The 17,045-nt window shown below is 45.5% G+C and overlaps 1 protein-coding gene across 1 annotated transcript in view; it reads left to right on the top strand.

Annotated features, from left to right (window-relative positions):
- RRP12 (ribosomal RNA processing 12 homolog) overlaps positions 1 to 17,045 on the top strand; it is a 362,034-nt gene that overhangs the window by 146,945 nt on the left and 198,044 nt on the right. Inside the window, exons 11-15 of the mRNA XM_085606394.1 lie at positions 5,344 to 5,455; positions 6,203 to 6,303; positions 7,236 to 7,350; positions 12,618 to 12,760; positions 14,987 to 15,108. Of these exons, the coding sequence (XP_085462520.1) occupies positions 5,344 to 5,455; positions 6,203 to 6,303; positions 7,236 to 7,350; positions 12,618 to 12,760; positions 14,987 to 15,108 (593 nt within the window). The remainder of the gene's footprint in view (positions 1 to 5,343; positions 5,456 to 6,202; positions 6,304 to 7,235; positions 7,351 to 12,617; positions 12,761 to 14,986; positions 15,109 to 17,045) is intronic.

Below are 17,045 nucleotides of genomic sequence, written 5' to 3' on the forward strand. Positions count from 1 at the left end.
TTGCAGCAGCCGACGTCGGCGCCGACACACGGAAAAAGACCATCGGTACCGCCAAACCGCCTCGGCTCCCGGCACCGAAACAATCGGCTCCGGCCACAAAGGTCAAAATGGCTGCTGCGTCTCACACCGCTTCGAAAGCAGCACCAAAAACACAATCATCGACGCCGTCGACAGCTACTACCTCTCCTCGACTCTATGACCCAGTGGCGCCGAATAAGTCCACGCCTGCCTCTACAGAACCGGTCGGCGCCAAAGAACCGTCGGCGCTCCAGGTGCGGCAAGTTGCAGCGTCCTTGCAACGCATCAAAGACAAGGCAGCCCTCCAGGACACGTCCGGCTCCGAGACGAAAAAAGCTCAAAAGGCTTCTCCGGCGCCGGCCAACATCACTTTTGGCCTGCCACCATCCACGGCCCCAAAACTGTTCGAAATCAGAACACGTGTCACCCACACCAGGATCACACCTGCCGAACGCTCTCCTGCGGAGACGTCACCATCACACATCATCGATGCCGACACCGGCAGAATGATGCTCCACAAGAGGAGAATAACTTCCGAGCCAGCTTTGGACTCCTACCGGATCCCGCTAAAGAAAAAGCTGCCAGTGGATTCGGAACCAGTTCTTTACGAACCTCTCCATACCTCTTACCAAGATCCACAGTCCTTCTCTCCGAAACACTCCGAAACCGACGTTTTGGAGGACTACATGGGTGACCACGTCCCCTACCCCGGAGAGATGGACCCTGAAGGCCAACAGGACCCTGACCAAGCTTGGGATGACCCTGTAGACCCGGGTGCACCTATGGATACACAGGACACGCAGCTATATGGCGCAAAAACGTCTCCCACAGAGGACACTGCCGCATTCAACGCCCTCATTGAACGTGCTGCGGCCAATCATGGTGTGCAACTCCACTCTGACAACATCGAGGACGATTTTCTCATGGATACTTTCGCATCCTCAGAAAGGAATATCAAAACTCTACCCATGTTGAAAGGTGTCCTCAAACCAGCAAAGGACATTTTCAAAGAACCCACCAGGGCAAGAGTAATAAACCCCAGGATCGACAAGAAATATAGGTCGGCGCCTGGGGACCCTACCTACATTAGAGGCTAGTTGTCTCTGGATTCCATAGTAGTCGCGAATGCTCGCAAACGGGCGCACTCGCAGACGACAGGGGATGCTCCTCCCCCGGACAAGGAGTCCAAGGTGCTAGAGACCTCCGGCAAACGGGTTGCAGCCCAAGCAGCTAACATATGGCGTATTGCCAATACTCGGGCGCTCCTAGCTCGCTACGATCGTGCACATTATGACACATTAGAAACATTACTCCAACATATCCCTGACCAATACAAAGAGGGAGCAGAGATCCTCATCAGGGAGGGCCAACTCCTCACGAACGCATCCATTAAGTGTGCACTGGATGCCGCAGATACAGCTGCCAGAGCCATAAACACTAGCGTCATGTTACGACGACACGCCTGGTTACGAATCTCCGGATTCAAACCTGAGGTGCAAAATAACATCCTCAACCAGCCGGTCAACCCCGACTACTTATTCGGGCCAGAGGTTGACACCACCCTAGAAAAAATAAAAAAGGACACAGACACTGCAAAGTCCATGGGGGCTCTCCAAACGCAGACCTTTCGGAGCGGCTCCTTTCGTCGCGCCGGAAATAGAGGAGCAGGTAGAGGACAGGGGTCACAGCAAACCTACAACAAGGGAAACACACAAACTTCCTACGATAAAAACACCCGGGGTGGATATCGTGGCTCAAGCACAAAGGGCAGAGGACGCGGATACGGCAACACCAGGTCCTCCCCCAAGAACAAACGGTGACGCCCTCTCCCTTCCTCCCGACCACATAACACCTGTCGGGGGAAGGCTACAAAGGTTCCTGTCCACGTGGAACTCCATCACCACGGACAGGTGGGTCAAAGATATTATCAAACACGGTTACTGCCTAGAATTAACCTCAACTCCGCCCACAATACCTCCAAAACACCGTCCTATGTCCTCAGAGCACTTAACGCTATTACAGCAGGAAGTGCTAAGTATGCTACAAAAAGGCGCAATAGAGGTCGTACCCGTCCACGAGCAAGGTACGGGGGTGTATCCCTGTACTTTTTAATACCGAAAAAGGACGGGTCACTCAGACCTATACTAGACCTGAGACCCCTCAACCGCTACGTTCTCTCGGAGCATTTCCACATGCTCACCCTGCAACAAGTCCTACCACTGCTCAAACAGGGAGACTTCCTAGCCACGCTAGACCTCAAAGATGCGTATTTCCACATACCCATTCACCCATCACACAGGAAATATCTCAGGTTCACTATTCAAGGGCAGCACTACCAATTCAAGGTTCTTCCCTTCGGCGTGACAACAGCGCCCAGAGTTTTCACAAAGTGCCTAGCTACTGTGGCCGCACATTTACGGAGGCAACACATTCATGTCTACCCCTACCTGGACGACTGGCTTGTTCAGGCAAAGTCAGCCCAGCAATGTGCCAGCCACATGTCCCGCACCATTCACCTTCTTCACAGTCTGGGGTTCTTACTAAATTACCCAAAATCCCATCTCCAACCCGCACACGTACAACAGTACCTAGGTGCGACCATAGACACTCTGACGGCCACAGCTCAGCCGAATTTAGTGAGAATCAACAGCATGTAAATGCTGATTTCCAAGTTCAAACCCCAACACTCCCTTCCCGCGCGAGTGTTCATGCAGTTGATAGGCATGATGGCCTCCTGCATTTTCATCGTCCCACACGCGAGACTACATATGTGCCCGCTTCAGGAGTGCTTAGCACGTCAATGGAATCAGGCTCAAGGACAACTAAAAGACCTAGTGTTGGTGAGCGGTCGAGCATACAACTCTCTGCATTGGTGGAATCCACAAAACCTTTGCAAGGGCCGACCGTTCCAAGAGCCTGTTCCACAGATAATACTGACAGCGGACGCGTCTCTCCAGGGATGGGGAGCTCATGTACTCAATTACACAGTGCAGGGACTATGGACAACACAACAAAAGAAGATGCACATCAACCTTCTAGAACTGATGGCAATCTTCCTGGCTATGAAAGCATTCAAAGTACACTTGTGCAACAAAGTCGTTTTGATCCGGACGGACAACATGACCGCCATGTACTACATACAGAAGCAGGGAGGAACACACTCTCCACAGTTGTCTCATCTGGCTCAGAGCATGTGGAAGTGGGCCATTCAGAGGAACATGTTCCTCATGGCGGAACACCTCCCCGGCAAGGACAACCAGATGGCGGATCTGCTCAGCAGACACGGCCACCAGATGCACGAGTGGGAGTTACACCCATCAGTACTCCAACCGTACTTCCAGCAGTGGGGTCATCCAGAGATAGACCTATTCGCCACAAGCGAAAACGCAAAATGCCAAAGCTTTGCCGCCAGGTTCCCACATCCGCAGTCGCAGGGCAATGCGATATGGATGAACTGGCCCGGCAGATTTGCGTACGCTTTTCCCCAGCGCCGTTGATACCGCTGGTGGCTCGCAAACTCAGACAACACTCACTGACACTCGTCCTGGTTGCTCCAACGTGGGCACGCCAGCCATGGTACACCACCTTTCTCGAACTTTCCGTGGTGCCGCATCAAAGGCTGCGGATCAAACCCGCGCATTTGACGCAGAACCATGGAGAGATTCAGCACCCAGATCCGCAACAGCTGAACCTGGCAATCTGGCTCCTGAAGTCCTAGAGTTTGGCTACCTAAACCTGCCACCTGACTGTATGGACATCATTAAGGAGGCTAGGAGACCCACTACCAGAGCTTGCTATGCAGCCAAATGGAAAAGATTCGTCATTTATTGCAATAATAATGACGTTAACCCGCTAGACGCATCCATCCAAAACATAATTTGTTACCTCTTACACCTATACCGATGCAATCTGGCATACACCTCAATACGTGTCCATTTGACCGCAATATCAGCCTATCCTCTCTTTATTCAGAGTTCCGGCCATCAAAGCATTCTTGGAAGGACTCAAACGAGTAATTCCTCCAAGCCACCCACCAGCTCCAATGTGGAACCTCAACTTGGTCCTCACACGCCTGATGGGTCCACCCTTCGAACCTCTACACTCATGCGAGATTCAATTCCTCACCTGGAAAGTAGCTTTCCTAGTAGCAATCACTTCTTTGAGGAGAGTTAGTGAACTCCAGGCACTAACCGTTCAAGAGCCATTTATACAGGTTCACGCCAACAGGGTCGTACTACGTACCAACCCCAAATTCATGCCCAAGGTGATATCGCAGTTCCACATGAATCAAACTATTGAACTGCCTGTTTTCTTTCAAAACCCACAAACTGTCGCAGAAAGAGCACTCCATACACTAGATGTGAAGAGAGCCCTCATGTACTATATCGACAGGACTAAGGTCTTTAGGAAGACTAAACAACTTTTCGTTGCCTTTGCCCCACAACACAAAGGTAACGCTATCTCCAAAGCAGGTATAGCCAGATGGATCGTTAAATGTATTCAAATTTGCTATCAAAAAGCTAAACGCACTTTAACGATTCCCCCACGAGCCCACTCAACACGTAAGTTAGGGGCCTCCATGGCTTTCCTGGGAAACATTCCTTTACATGATATATGTAGAGCAGCCACCTGGTCCACTACACACACATTTACCAAACACTATTGTGTAGGTGTGCAATCAAAACAGCAGGCAGCTGTAGGACAGGCTGTTCTCAAAACTCTTTTTCAGACCGCTGCAGCTGGCACTGGTAGCCGCCGCTAATAGGAGGTACTGCTATGTATTCTATGCACAGATATGAATTCAGCAGCCCACATGCCTCGAACTGAATATGCTACTTACCAGTATGCATCTGTTCTTGGCATGTAGGGCTGCTGACATTCATATCGCCCTCCCTCCTCCCCGGCGCCTGTAGCAGCTGCAGCTCTCAGAATTACTGTAAGCATGGTCATCACTTTCTGTATCTACTCCATCACTGCCACAATGGCGAAAAACAATCTGAGGATGGAGAGGATGCCCATGCGCACTGTAGTCCAGGGGAGGAGTCACCTATCCCAGGATACTTCGAAGACTCTTCCAGGACAACAACGTGCAAACATCCGGTCCCAACACTAGGCGGCGATCTATGCACAGATATGAATGTCAGCAGCCCTACATGCCAAGAACAGATGCATACTGGTAAGTAGCATATTCACTCTGTTAAGTAGAATGAATAGTGCCAAAGATGTGCATGTCTGGCAGGTATTTCTGACAGTAGTACAATACTGCCTAAATAACATGTTTGAAATTAAACTGGACCCATTTTAACATTTTTTTTTCTCATCAAGTTTGCAGAGTGACATGTGCCTGGGGCACCTGCCTCGTCTTTTTACTTCTGCTGTGAACTGCTTCCTTTCGCCCCACACCCAGGTCGTGTCTGCCTCTGCAAAGGCTTTGAAGGTACTAACATTTTAGTCAAATTATTGAAAATAAATACAGATCACTTTTGAAGAAGTCCTTTACAGAAAATAAAACGATCAATAGGGGGTCAGACTAAAAACCTGAGGGTGACCATAAAAAAGGCATTTCCTTATAAGTGTTCTTAACATTGATGGGAAGATTGTATCTAAGTAAACTCTCTCCCAGGGAGTCATTTATAATTAATACAATTCATGGTCCGTGGTCTGAAAACTGCCAGAGCAACTAGGTGTTTTCTCTGCTCGGCTCAGAGAGCGTTTTCAATGGTGTTTAGAGGGTGTTTAGGAAATGTTGGAACTGTTTAATTGCTCTCTTCTGTGGGTGAAGTCGATCTGTTTGTACAATAAATTAAATATGCTGAACCTATGATATTTTTATGCCCCCATTTTGAGAGAACCAATTTTACAGTGCTATACAAATGTGATCAGATTTAATCTTGTATGATTTAACCTTATGTGAGGCCATAAGATGGGTCGGATGTGTGCCTAGCCTCAAGCCTCAAGAGAGCTTCTTAGAGGACATTTATTCACTTTCACCCTCTTTTGAACTGCTGATTTGTTGTGAGAATAGTTTTTTTACACACCTGGGTAACAGGATTGTCATCAAGTAAAACTAATTCTATGTAAACTGATGAACGTTAGCTGCAAATCGGAAATTTAACTGGCAGCACTGTGTGCCCCTCTTGTTTGAGTACTTGGCATAATTGTTTTTACCTTGTTTAATCTGCAGGTCCTGTTAAAGGAATGCGTTGCACCTTACATTGCTGAGATTGGTGTATTCTCCTCGAATCCAAAATCTGGACCTGCTTTTTATATCTGCAAAATGTTCAGGTGAAAAACACTTGTGTTTAGGGGAAGCATGGGGTTGGTAATTTCCCCTTTTTTGGTGCCATGAACAGAACATGTTTCAAGTCACGTGTTCTTTGTTCTTTTTGCTTTTTACAGACCTTCCTCTATAACGTTCTGAAGTTGTTTGTTAGTTACAATTGTGTCCTATTTAAGAGTCAAGAAGCTGCAAGATTTACATTTTACCTGCATTAGTTTCAGTATTGTACTCTCCACATTACTTTACATGCTCTATTTTGACTAGTGTCAAACATACCACTGCTTGGTTACTTTGTCAGATGTGTATGAGCTATGTTACATCATGTAAGTGGGGGAGGTTGCAAATCAAATTCTTTTCACGAGCTGGCTATTGTACATTGTCACTAACGAGAGTGACTGCATGAATATCATTGTGGCGACTTCAAGAAGAGGTATATTGTGGATAGCCAATATTTGGAGTCCTTCCTTTTGCATTAGTCAGTCCCTTTGACTCCTCTTTTCAAGTTCTCAGTGTTGTTCAAATTGTTCAGTATTTTCTCTATGCTCTTAGGAACTTGTGGCAAACGCGCCATCTCCTAGGGCATTGGACTCTTGTGGGTCTGTCATAAGCACCTCCTTGAAGCAGTGCCATTCTTGGAGAGAGTCTGTGTATCACTTAAAAGGTGTGCTACAGATTATTGGGCTCTATCTTTTAAACCAATAATCCTGTTGAGCAGCTATGAAAGAATACAATGTTGTGTGTTGCATCCTACTTTTGTTTTGGAAGGCAATCTCATCTTAATGTGTGATGCAGGCTTTAGTCTCGAATGCCCACAATCCTGATTTTCTATATTACGATTACGTATTCCCATTTGAATTTAATTGGCTTTGATTTGTTCACATTTGTATGTACCATTTCAAAAGTCATACTCATTCTGCATCTATTTTCTGTGTTGCAGAGCTGTTGAAGAAGGCTTGACATACAAATTCCATGCCTCCTGGGCTTTCGTACTTCAGGTACTGGGGTCGTTTTTCGAGGTTGCTGGGAAGCAAGGCCATCCAGTCATGAAGAAGGTAAAATACCACTAATGCTCCGCTTGAATACTGAGCACTTTCTTTTTCATCCTTCCTTATTCTAAATATGTGCTGTTGCAGTGGCGCACTTCCTCTGAGCAGACTGTTGATTATTACTGGGTCACATTGCCTTTACCTCTGCAAAGGGCCGCACTGAAGTATTGTGCATTAGACCTTAGAACAAGGAGAGACTTAACTCATTAATCCAATCACTTGCAACAAAGCTTTGAGTGCAGACCAATTCACTTGTAACATTAATTGACGGAGTGAAATGCCTGGTCAGACTATTTTGCCAATTATGGGACTGTATTTCTGTGAATAAGAATCCATGTATTTGACAGTAGTCAGGAGATTTGGTGAGACTTATGCTTTCCTTGCTCCTGTTGGAACATTTCCTTTAACAAGGCTGTCATATGCTAACCGACACCTTTCTTTGCTGTCAAAATTATTAGTTTTCCATTAACCTGCTAGAAGCCACATACTGCCCCCCGTTAATTAAATTACTGCAAAGTTTTATGAACCCAGCCGCGAACATCCTCTGAAATCAGAAACTGAAAACATAGCCGCCTTCTTAACGTAGAGAGTATAAAAAATCTTGAGTGCCAAATAAATGTATGGTTCTAATAGAACATCCCCTAGAGAAAACTGCTGCCTCTTGTACCCAGAAAAGACTCTGGAGTCCATTGTGTCCGTTGCGTCAGCCAGTGAACAGATCACAATAAATCCAGCAACTTGAATTGACAATAGCCATTCAATTGCAGGCCTTACTGGAAATTCTAATTGTCTTTAAAAAGTGCTTCAGCTTACTTCCAACCCACACAAGGCCCGCTGTCTCCTTGACTGATGCTAACCGGCTCCATATTACTGAAAATACCTTTCTTCGATTATAGTACAGCATGTCCATCGCTTTCAACAATGCCCTCTCTCACTTTTTGGTCTCTAGCCAGCGTTTATAGTTCACAACATTCTCTTACACCTCCTGCGCACTTCTTCTCTGAAGACCTAAAACCACTATTCCTAGAGAGTCTGATTCATTTCGTGCAATTGCAACAGAGATGAGACTTTTCTTCCTTCTCTTACCTCCCCAAGGCACATTATTCCTGTACATTACTGCATGAGTCCTGCACACATGTACGTGTACGCCTCCCACCTAAACATAAATGAGACAAACAAGACAAGTTCTCACAATCTCAGATCTCCTCAAACCAATATAACCACAGATGAAGAAACCTACCCTAAATTAAACGAGTCTCAATGAAATTCTACTCTTAGGTTCTTCCCCTCCTGTTTTCTCAAGAAGCTACACATACGCCATCCTGTTCCCACATTCTTGAGAGCGTATTCTCATTGAAACAAAGTCCTAAAATGTAAGAATAACCTTGGATACTGATCTCAGCCCGACACCTTTCCTCTTAGATGTTTGTGACCTGGCCATGTGACTAAGTGTGTAATCAATGGGGGGGTACATAAGAGCTAAATATTTAAAGATTTAAAGAGGTCCTGTTCCTATGCTCCTATATGTGTACATCTCAATCATGGAAGGAAGTCAGTTCCTCTAATGTGGCAAGAAGTACTAGATGTCACTGTCTGCCTACTGTATTGGTTGCTGGAAGATCTATTTTTCAGATCGTAATGTCCTCACACACCTGTTAGGGCACTCCTCGTCAGACCGGCGCTGCAATGTCTGACTGGCCTGGTGGCATCTTTAGCGGAGTTCTTTTGATCTGAGATCGCCGTATGTGAAGAGTGCATGTGGGCAAAAAGTGAGTGAATCGTGGTGTGTATTCAGGTGACTAGGTGGTTTTAAAATAGGCACCAGACCTACGAATGTTTTAATTAAAAAAATTGGACTGGGACTAAGTAAAAACAGTGGTGCTACCAAAAGGTCTTAAGGTACCAAAGTAGCTAGTAGGTGTATGTGGTCGACATGTTTCGTGTCATAGAAGCTCCAGTATCGAGCAACACTTCTTCAGGACCAAAAATATAGAGGTGAAGGACCCCCGTAGGGGAACACCATCGAATGTCAACCCAGATTATGAGGATATTTAATAGATGAATGTCAGGTCCCTGTTCGGGAACCTGTAGTGTCTCCACCTGTATAGAGGAAGACAGAAACCAGGGAGGACATAAAAGAGCGACATCAAGAGACACCGTCAAAGACAATGTTCAACAGAGCTATATAAACCCTAACGTCCACAATCGTGGGGAAGGTACACCACTAGGTTTAGTGAAATTAACCCTTACCTAGGTGCGGTATAAAGTTTGTAAAACCAGTACAGTGATATTATTTTAAAAAAGCAAACATAGAAGGTAGAGGAGTAGCCTACAGAGGCCTTTTACACCATCCGCACAATGTGTGAGGGCATTACAATCTGAAAAATAGATCTTCCAGCGACCAATATAGTAGGCAAACAGTGACATCTAGTACTTCTTGCCACAACAGAGGAACTGACTTCCTTCCGTGATTGACATGTGACTAAGTGAACACACTAAATGCTTTTAGGACTATAAATATTCTGGAACATGCTCCTTATTCAAGCCAAGTCACAGTCATTGTGCTCTGCCTCGCATATTAATGCCTGAATGAATGTGTCTCAAACTTTATCTGGGAAGAGTTCACACGTTACCACTGTAGGAAGCTGGCTCTCTATATGGTGTACTAAAACGAAGTACACTGTGCAGAAAGTCTCGGCAATCCTTATGGGTTTACAGAGCCAAAAATGATTACACTAAATGTTCTCTTTTGTGGTAGTGTGGGTGAGCAGTTTAGGCTTATCAAAGCGTAGTGCTAAACATTTGTTGTACTTAGAGGCAATAAATAAGACACACTCTCAAGAATAAATCCGAGATCAATTTAGAAAAATTATTCATATTTTCATGTCAATTTTGATTCCAAAACCTTTATCAAGTAACTACTTTTTTTTTTTTAATATCGATTTTTACATGTAAGTAAAATAGTCACTCAAATGCATCTTCACGAAGCAATGCTTTCCTATGGGAGAAAAAGTCATATGTTGCCTGCAGTTATTTATGGTCTGTTTCTGGGTGCTCTCCTTCTGGACTTGGGGCTGTAGGGGGCCAAGGTCCAAAGTACCACCAGCAGTTACTCGTTACTGGCCCTGGAGGTTCCGGGTGCAGAGGTGCTGGTTCGGTTAATAGCTTTGCGCTACGCCGCTGGAGAGAAGGGCAGGGGGTCACCTAAAAGCAGGCTGTAGGGGGAACTTGGTGACCAGTCCAGGAGCTCCCAACTGGGAGCTTGGGTCACAAGGATCTTGGGAGCAAGGGACCACAGCCGGTTCTCGGAAACCTGGGCACTCGGGAGCAGAGTCAATAGGTCAGCTGGGCTCTGTATGTTAACGACCCTTGCGGTTGTCTGTCTCGCTGGCTGAAGGTGCATAAATCAGGATAGCTGGGCCACTATGGAAGTGGGTCTCTGCGGTGTTAACGACCCTTGACGGCTGCTCAGTCTCAGTGCTGTTAGTGTTCTGACTGGACCTAAACAGGCCTTGGTTGCTGCAAGGGGCCCGGTGTCCTGGGCATTGGTGCTGTGAAGCTCCAATCAGTACTGGTGTCCTCACACTTGGTGGGGGGACAGATCTGATCTTCGGGAGTAAAGATACCGGTTCCTGGGTGGGGGGGTGGGGGGGGGGAGGGGTGCTGCATCTGTAGCGGCAACACAGGGAACCAGACTCTGATTCTTTGGTGTCTGCAGAGTGTAGGGGAGTAGCTCCTGTACTCCAAGGGAGATTGCTGGCAATTTGAAAATGGGCTGGCAGTCTACTGGGATTCTTTGTAGAGTCTCAGCTGCAGGATGATCCACTTGGTCTCGATTGTAGAGACTGGTGCAGGCAGGCAGGGTTTGGTGTCAAAAGTCCACAGCAGTGTTCAGTTATTGATTTCTCATGGCTCTGCTTTGTCCTCTTCTTCTTGATCCGTTGAATGCGTTCGTGGCATCGGGGTTGCCACCTATATACTCAATTTAGGGGTTATAAGGGGAGTGACTGGTATTAGCTAATGGGCTACCTACCTTTAGGGCGACTACACCCTCTGTGTGACCACTTCCTGTGGGGAGTGCGCCTGACCCTGACCCAGTGAGCCTAATTCCATCAAAACCAAGATGGTAGAATTCTAGTTTTTGCGTTCACATCAGGTAGCCCACCTTAGGCTTTAAACTTGCTTGATAGAGAACACGTTTCCAGACTAGCTAATTTTCCCGCCTGTCCTGGTGCCAAATAGGCCACAGGGCTGGGGGTGGCATCCCCCAAATCTGGGGGAAGCCGGGGTTGTATTTCAAAGGCGATAGAGGCATTTAAAGCCTCCTGCCGTGATATGCTGATTACTTAGCCATCCTGTATGGAGGAGGTGGCGACACCTCCGGCCGGATCAGGCATTATTTCTGCCCTCCGAGAGCGTGGGCTCTCACCTGCTGGGTCAGAAACCTGTCTGTCGTGGCGGGCTTGTCTACACCAGTCAGCCTGGACACTAAAGGTCGGTATGTTTTCAGGGGGCACCTCTAAGGCAATTGCAGTACGCCTGAGTGTGGTGAGGGGTCCCTTAGGGTGGGCACAATACATGCTGCAGCCCTCGGGGACCCTTTTTAGTCTCCCAGCCCCAGGTACCAGCGGTGCCACTTACTAGGGAACTTACTGGGGGTATTAGAAAAGGAACCACCTTTCTATTAGTCCAACATAGCACCCTCCCCTGCATGAAGGGGGAAGAATACTGCTATTAAGTCTATGCATGGGCTTTGCATCTATAGAAAATGTGTGCAGGTTACGTAGATTAAAGTGATCCATCGATCTATCCTTCCTTCCGCAGGAAAGACGGGTTGAACTTTTATACATGTACATAAGCATGCATTCCCATGTACTACACTGCAGGTAAAATGCAATCTGAAGATGATTTGATATGTCAACCTTTATAGGTTTCATCATATAACCTTTCCTCTTTGCCCATTTTGATTGATTTTGATTGATTTGCCACAAGAATAGTTACACTATCTAAGCACAACCACTAGATGGCAGTATTATGCCCTACAATGAATATAAGCTGAAAAAGTGCTGTTGCAGGTAAGCAACATTTTTCTTTACTCTTTTGGCAGTTTTGAATTTCAGCTTCAACTTGTTCCCAGTTTCTTTCCTGATTCCTGGTGAGGAAATTGATCACATCTAACGAATACTTTATTCCATTTCAGGTAGCCTTCATTTGTGATCTAGTATTTCCTATTAGCCCTAAAATGTACTAATCTGCCCGATTTTTCTTTGTAGTGCCTGCAGACTTTAGCAGATCTGCGAAATTCTTCACATTTCCCTTACACTGGTGAGCTGGACCAGGCTGTGGGTGCTGCTGTGGAAAGCATGGGCCCAGAGGTCGTATTACAAGCTATTCCTTTGGAAATAGATGGCAATGAGTAAGTGAATCTCATCTTTCAAGTAACTCCTGGTGTTGCAATTCTCCTAATTGTTTCTACTTTGAGATCTTTCATTTAGATTGGGTGGAGACCAAAATGTAAATAACTCCCCACTCTGTTAAAATAAACACATTTTAAGTTCCTTGCTTAATTTTATAATCTTCAAAATTAATAATTTTTGATCCCGTGGAACTTTTTCCATCAATTCACTGTACAGTTGCTCTCCTTCCTTTGGGCCATTGGACTCTTATAGGTAAATTTTGTTAATTGATATGTGGTGGGGCGTTGAGGGATGACAAACGACCAATGGATAAGTAGACTATAGAGCCGAAAGTTTAATCTTGTTACATGACTGACTGAGCAGGTGGATGACCCTGTGATCCGAATTGAACCCTGGTCATTTGGTGGCACCAACTCTAAGCATGTTCTGTAGTATGATGGTGCCTGGTGGGCCTTATCACAGCTACGCAGATGATACTTCGTAGTTTCTGTGCGTCATTGATGACTGGTTGGATTGGCTGGCTTAAGAGGGAGACTCCTCTATGAATATCCGCAAGGCGTCATGGTGAAGCCATTCTTGAATGATTCTCCGGATGGGACATTATTGGGATAGGTAGACTTCGGTTTGTGCTCAGTCACAGCCATTTGAAGTCATTTTCAGAGTTACAAACTGAATATGAGCTACAGCCCGATGAATTTTACAGATTCTTCGATTATGACAAATCCTTAGTGCCTTCCAAGATCCAGAGGACCTGCCAGAGTTCATTTGTACGGAAGCAAAATTAACACTGGTAAAAGTGCTAGAGATTATTGATCCTGACCGTTTCATTTTCCAAAGAATAAGCTGGATGGTAGATTAAGGCAATGAACTGATTAAGACTGACAGGGAAAAATAATTTGGTGCAGCGCAGCAAGAGGTGGTTGTCTGCGCAAGGCACTGACTGATGTCATTCATTTGCCTTCACAAAACATATCACATCAAAGGGAAACTCTGGAAAATCAAGCCTCTGAATGGTTAGTGTGCCTGATTTTTAAGACCTTGTGTTACATCAGCCAGACTTTTCGGACAGAGGTTGCTAATGATTTATTTGCATTGGTTGACTGGAGGTTGTCACAGAAATTTGTAATACTTGGACCTGCAGAACACTTAAATTCTTCCAGGGCAAGAAGACCCTCATTAATAAGGGCCTCCTCATTATAAAAGAAGACTTTACGGAGTGCTGGATAAGCAGAAATATGCAGAGGGTAGGAAATGGCTTTACGGTGTATGTAGGTACATGTTAGTTGGAACCCCCGTTTATTTAGCCAGGGGTTGCCTACAGAAACCCCCGGGTAGAACTTCTTAATATTGTAGCATCCTAATGGGTTCCTAGAGGGGTCTTGGCAGACCAGTCCCTTGGCAGAGGCTCCTACTTAATGTAGTGTAATTCTGTCATTGCATGCTTGTGTATGGTTGGAATTAAAACAAATACTTGCATGCAGTAGTTCTTGTGATGAGGTAAAAATATTATGTAATTTCAAATATGTTAGTTAACGTTAAAAAAAGATATTCCAAAAACTTTGAAGATTGTGGGTGGAGATCGAACAACATTAGGAAAGCAATTGCCAAGAGGAATAATCTCCCACTCTAGATGTAAGGAGATTTTTGCGTCAAAGCTTTCCGCATAACCATGATATAATGGAAGTTGCCCCTGCTGTTTTGGTGGCAGATATTTCTTCAAGCATTATATTTTCAGAATTTCTTTTTCAAGAAGTTACTTGTCTGTCCCTAGATTTGGGAGGTTGAAACAGTGGGCGTTTCAAAACATAACCACGAGTCCTTTGCCCAAAATTGCACAAATTTTAACTTAGATGTTGACTATGTTTGTGCTTTTTGCTAGGCCATTGTCAACGTTGCCTATTCCTAGTTTTGAAGTAAAAATTTGGGTTCATAGTCTGGTCATTAGCGGCTTGACGTGCACACAGGTACATGTTTTGTCTTGTTATGCAGCACAATAATAAACCTCTAGAAGGAAAAATGTATTGGCCTTACCAATTATTGTATTTCTAGTTTGATTATAGGGTTTGCTTGTTTATGACTGGGGATGCATTTGTCTTCTAAGTGTTACAATGAAAAGGATTTACAAATGATACAAACTACTGTGCAGTCATTTTATTTGATCTAGGTTGTGTTGGTCTTTTCTGAGAATGCTCTTTTTACTTTTTCTTCTCTTTTATCTTTATTAGGGAGAACTGCAATTTTCCTCGTAGCTGGCTAATTCCAGTGATTCGGGACCATGTTAAGAACACAGAACTCAAGTTCTTTGCTTCATATTTCTTGCCACTGGCTGCACGGTTGAAAAACAGAGGTAATTCTCATTTATTCCCAACACTGGACATTTGTGATTTGAAAGGTCAGATTTGCAAGGTCTGGCTTGCTGGTGTATTCCTTCTGTCTTTGGCCCAGCAGGGCTCTGCTCTAGGCACTCTGAAGGGCTACCTCTCAGCCTTTCTTAGGCTTCCTTATCAGCCTTCTCTTTTTAAGTCCCCTGTTGTAATTCATAAGTTGTTCCCTTCATAATGCCTCATTTGGACTTAACTTGGTTCTTACTTACCTTCTGTGCGCTCCCTTTGAGGTGCTTTATAACTGTCCTCTCAGACTTCTTACTTTAAATACTGCCTTTCTGGTTGCCGTCACCTCTGCTCTTTCTTCAAAGCCTCCTTTTCTGCCTGTTCATCCGGACAAGGTCGTTCTCAGAACCAGACCTTCTTTTCTTCCCAAGGTGGTTACTTCTTTCCACATTGGTCAAATCATCACTTTGCCCACTTTTTTTCCGCCTCCACATCCTTCTAAGGAGGAAGAGAGGCTCCACCGTCTGGATCCAAAACGTGCGCCTTCCTTTTATTTGAATCCCACCAAACAATTCTGGGTGGATGACCAGCTCTTTGTTGGCTACGTGGGCGCCAAAAAAGGTTGGGCCGTGCACAAATGGACCATCTCCAGGTGGGTCGTTTTGTGCATCAAAGCTTGTTACTCTTTGGCGAAGAAGGAGCCTCCAGTGGGGTTGCGTGCCCATTCGACCAGGGCGATGGCCGCTACCACTGCTTTGGGACGGGTAGTCCCCCCTCAATGACATCTGTCGGGCAGCTACGTGGGCATCTCTGCACACATTCACAAAACACTACTGCCTGGACAGCCAAGTCCGGAGAAACAGCTTTTTTGGCCGTTCTGTTCTCCAGGACTTTCTGGTGTGAACTTGGTTCACAGACCCACCTCAGAGGTTGGTATTGCTGGGGTATCTATTCACAAGGTAAGGAATCTATAACTAATTGTCTCTTTCAGATGAACAAGTTACTTACTTTCGGTAATGATATATCTGTAAGGGACATAGAATAGTTATAGATTCCTCCCCACTGACTTCTAGGGTCAGGGAATCCTTTTTAGGGCCCTAGTTTTGTGCCCCAGTGGTCAGTGTCTTGCATGGCTCTGCGCTTCTGGTGTGGAATGTTGTGTAAAAAAAAAAAAACTGATGGAAGCGCGCCAGATCGGTGTCCAAGTAGCTGCCGCGACGTCATCCCGGCAACCATGACTCCAAAGATGAACGTGGAGCCGACCAATGCCACCTTTCGACGCGCAGGGGTACTGCTGACGAACAAATTCTCCAGATCCAGTCTGAAGCCTGGGGTAAGTTACAAGGTAAGGAATCTATAACTAATCTGTCTCTTACAGATATATTGTTACTGAAGGTAAGTAACTTGTTCATTTGCTTTCTTCTTATTAAATGTCTTTCCATCGCCTACTTGCTTGCACACCTACTTGTATCCTTCCTCTGCTCACATCAAGGAACAATACTTAAATTTTCTTTGAGCACTTCATAGGAGTCTTGCTCTCTCACTTGTGGTGCTTGCCTTCCACACTTTTGCTCCTCACCCCTTGTCTGTAAAAACACACTAACCTGTGCCTGGGTATCACTAAAGAGCATTTTGAATCAGGTTGTTTTCCTTTTATATCTCATACCTTCTACATGTTCCATGAAATCGCATGCCTTGGCACTCAAAGGGAGTGTGTGTGGCGCTTGGGGTAGGGGCAGGCTGCAACACTCAGTCAGCCACATTGGAGATAGGTGTACTTGGTGTGACTGAAAAGGAAGGTTCTCATCTACCCGAGGCCCATAAAACTGTTCCCTGGTCCGTTATAGACCCTAAAATGGCAGGAGCATTTGCTCCAGTTCTGAGATAAGTAAATTAGGTCTTGGCTTTTTCTTCAAATTCTAACACTTAGTTGTTCAGTTCCTCAGACAGCTGT

This window comes from Triturus cristatus, chromosome 1_2 (genome assembly GCF_964204655.1).
Source record: "Triturus cristatus chromosome 1_2, aTriCri1.1, whole genome shotgun sequence".
Taxonomy (NCBI): Eukaryota; Metazoa; Chordata; class Amphibia; order Caudata; family Salamandridae; genus Triturus; species Triturus cristatus.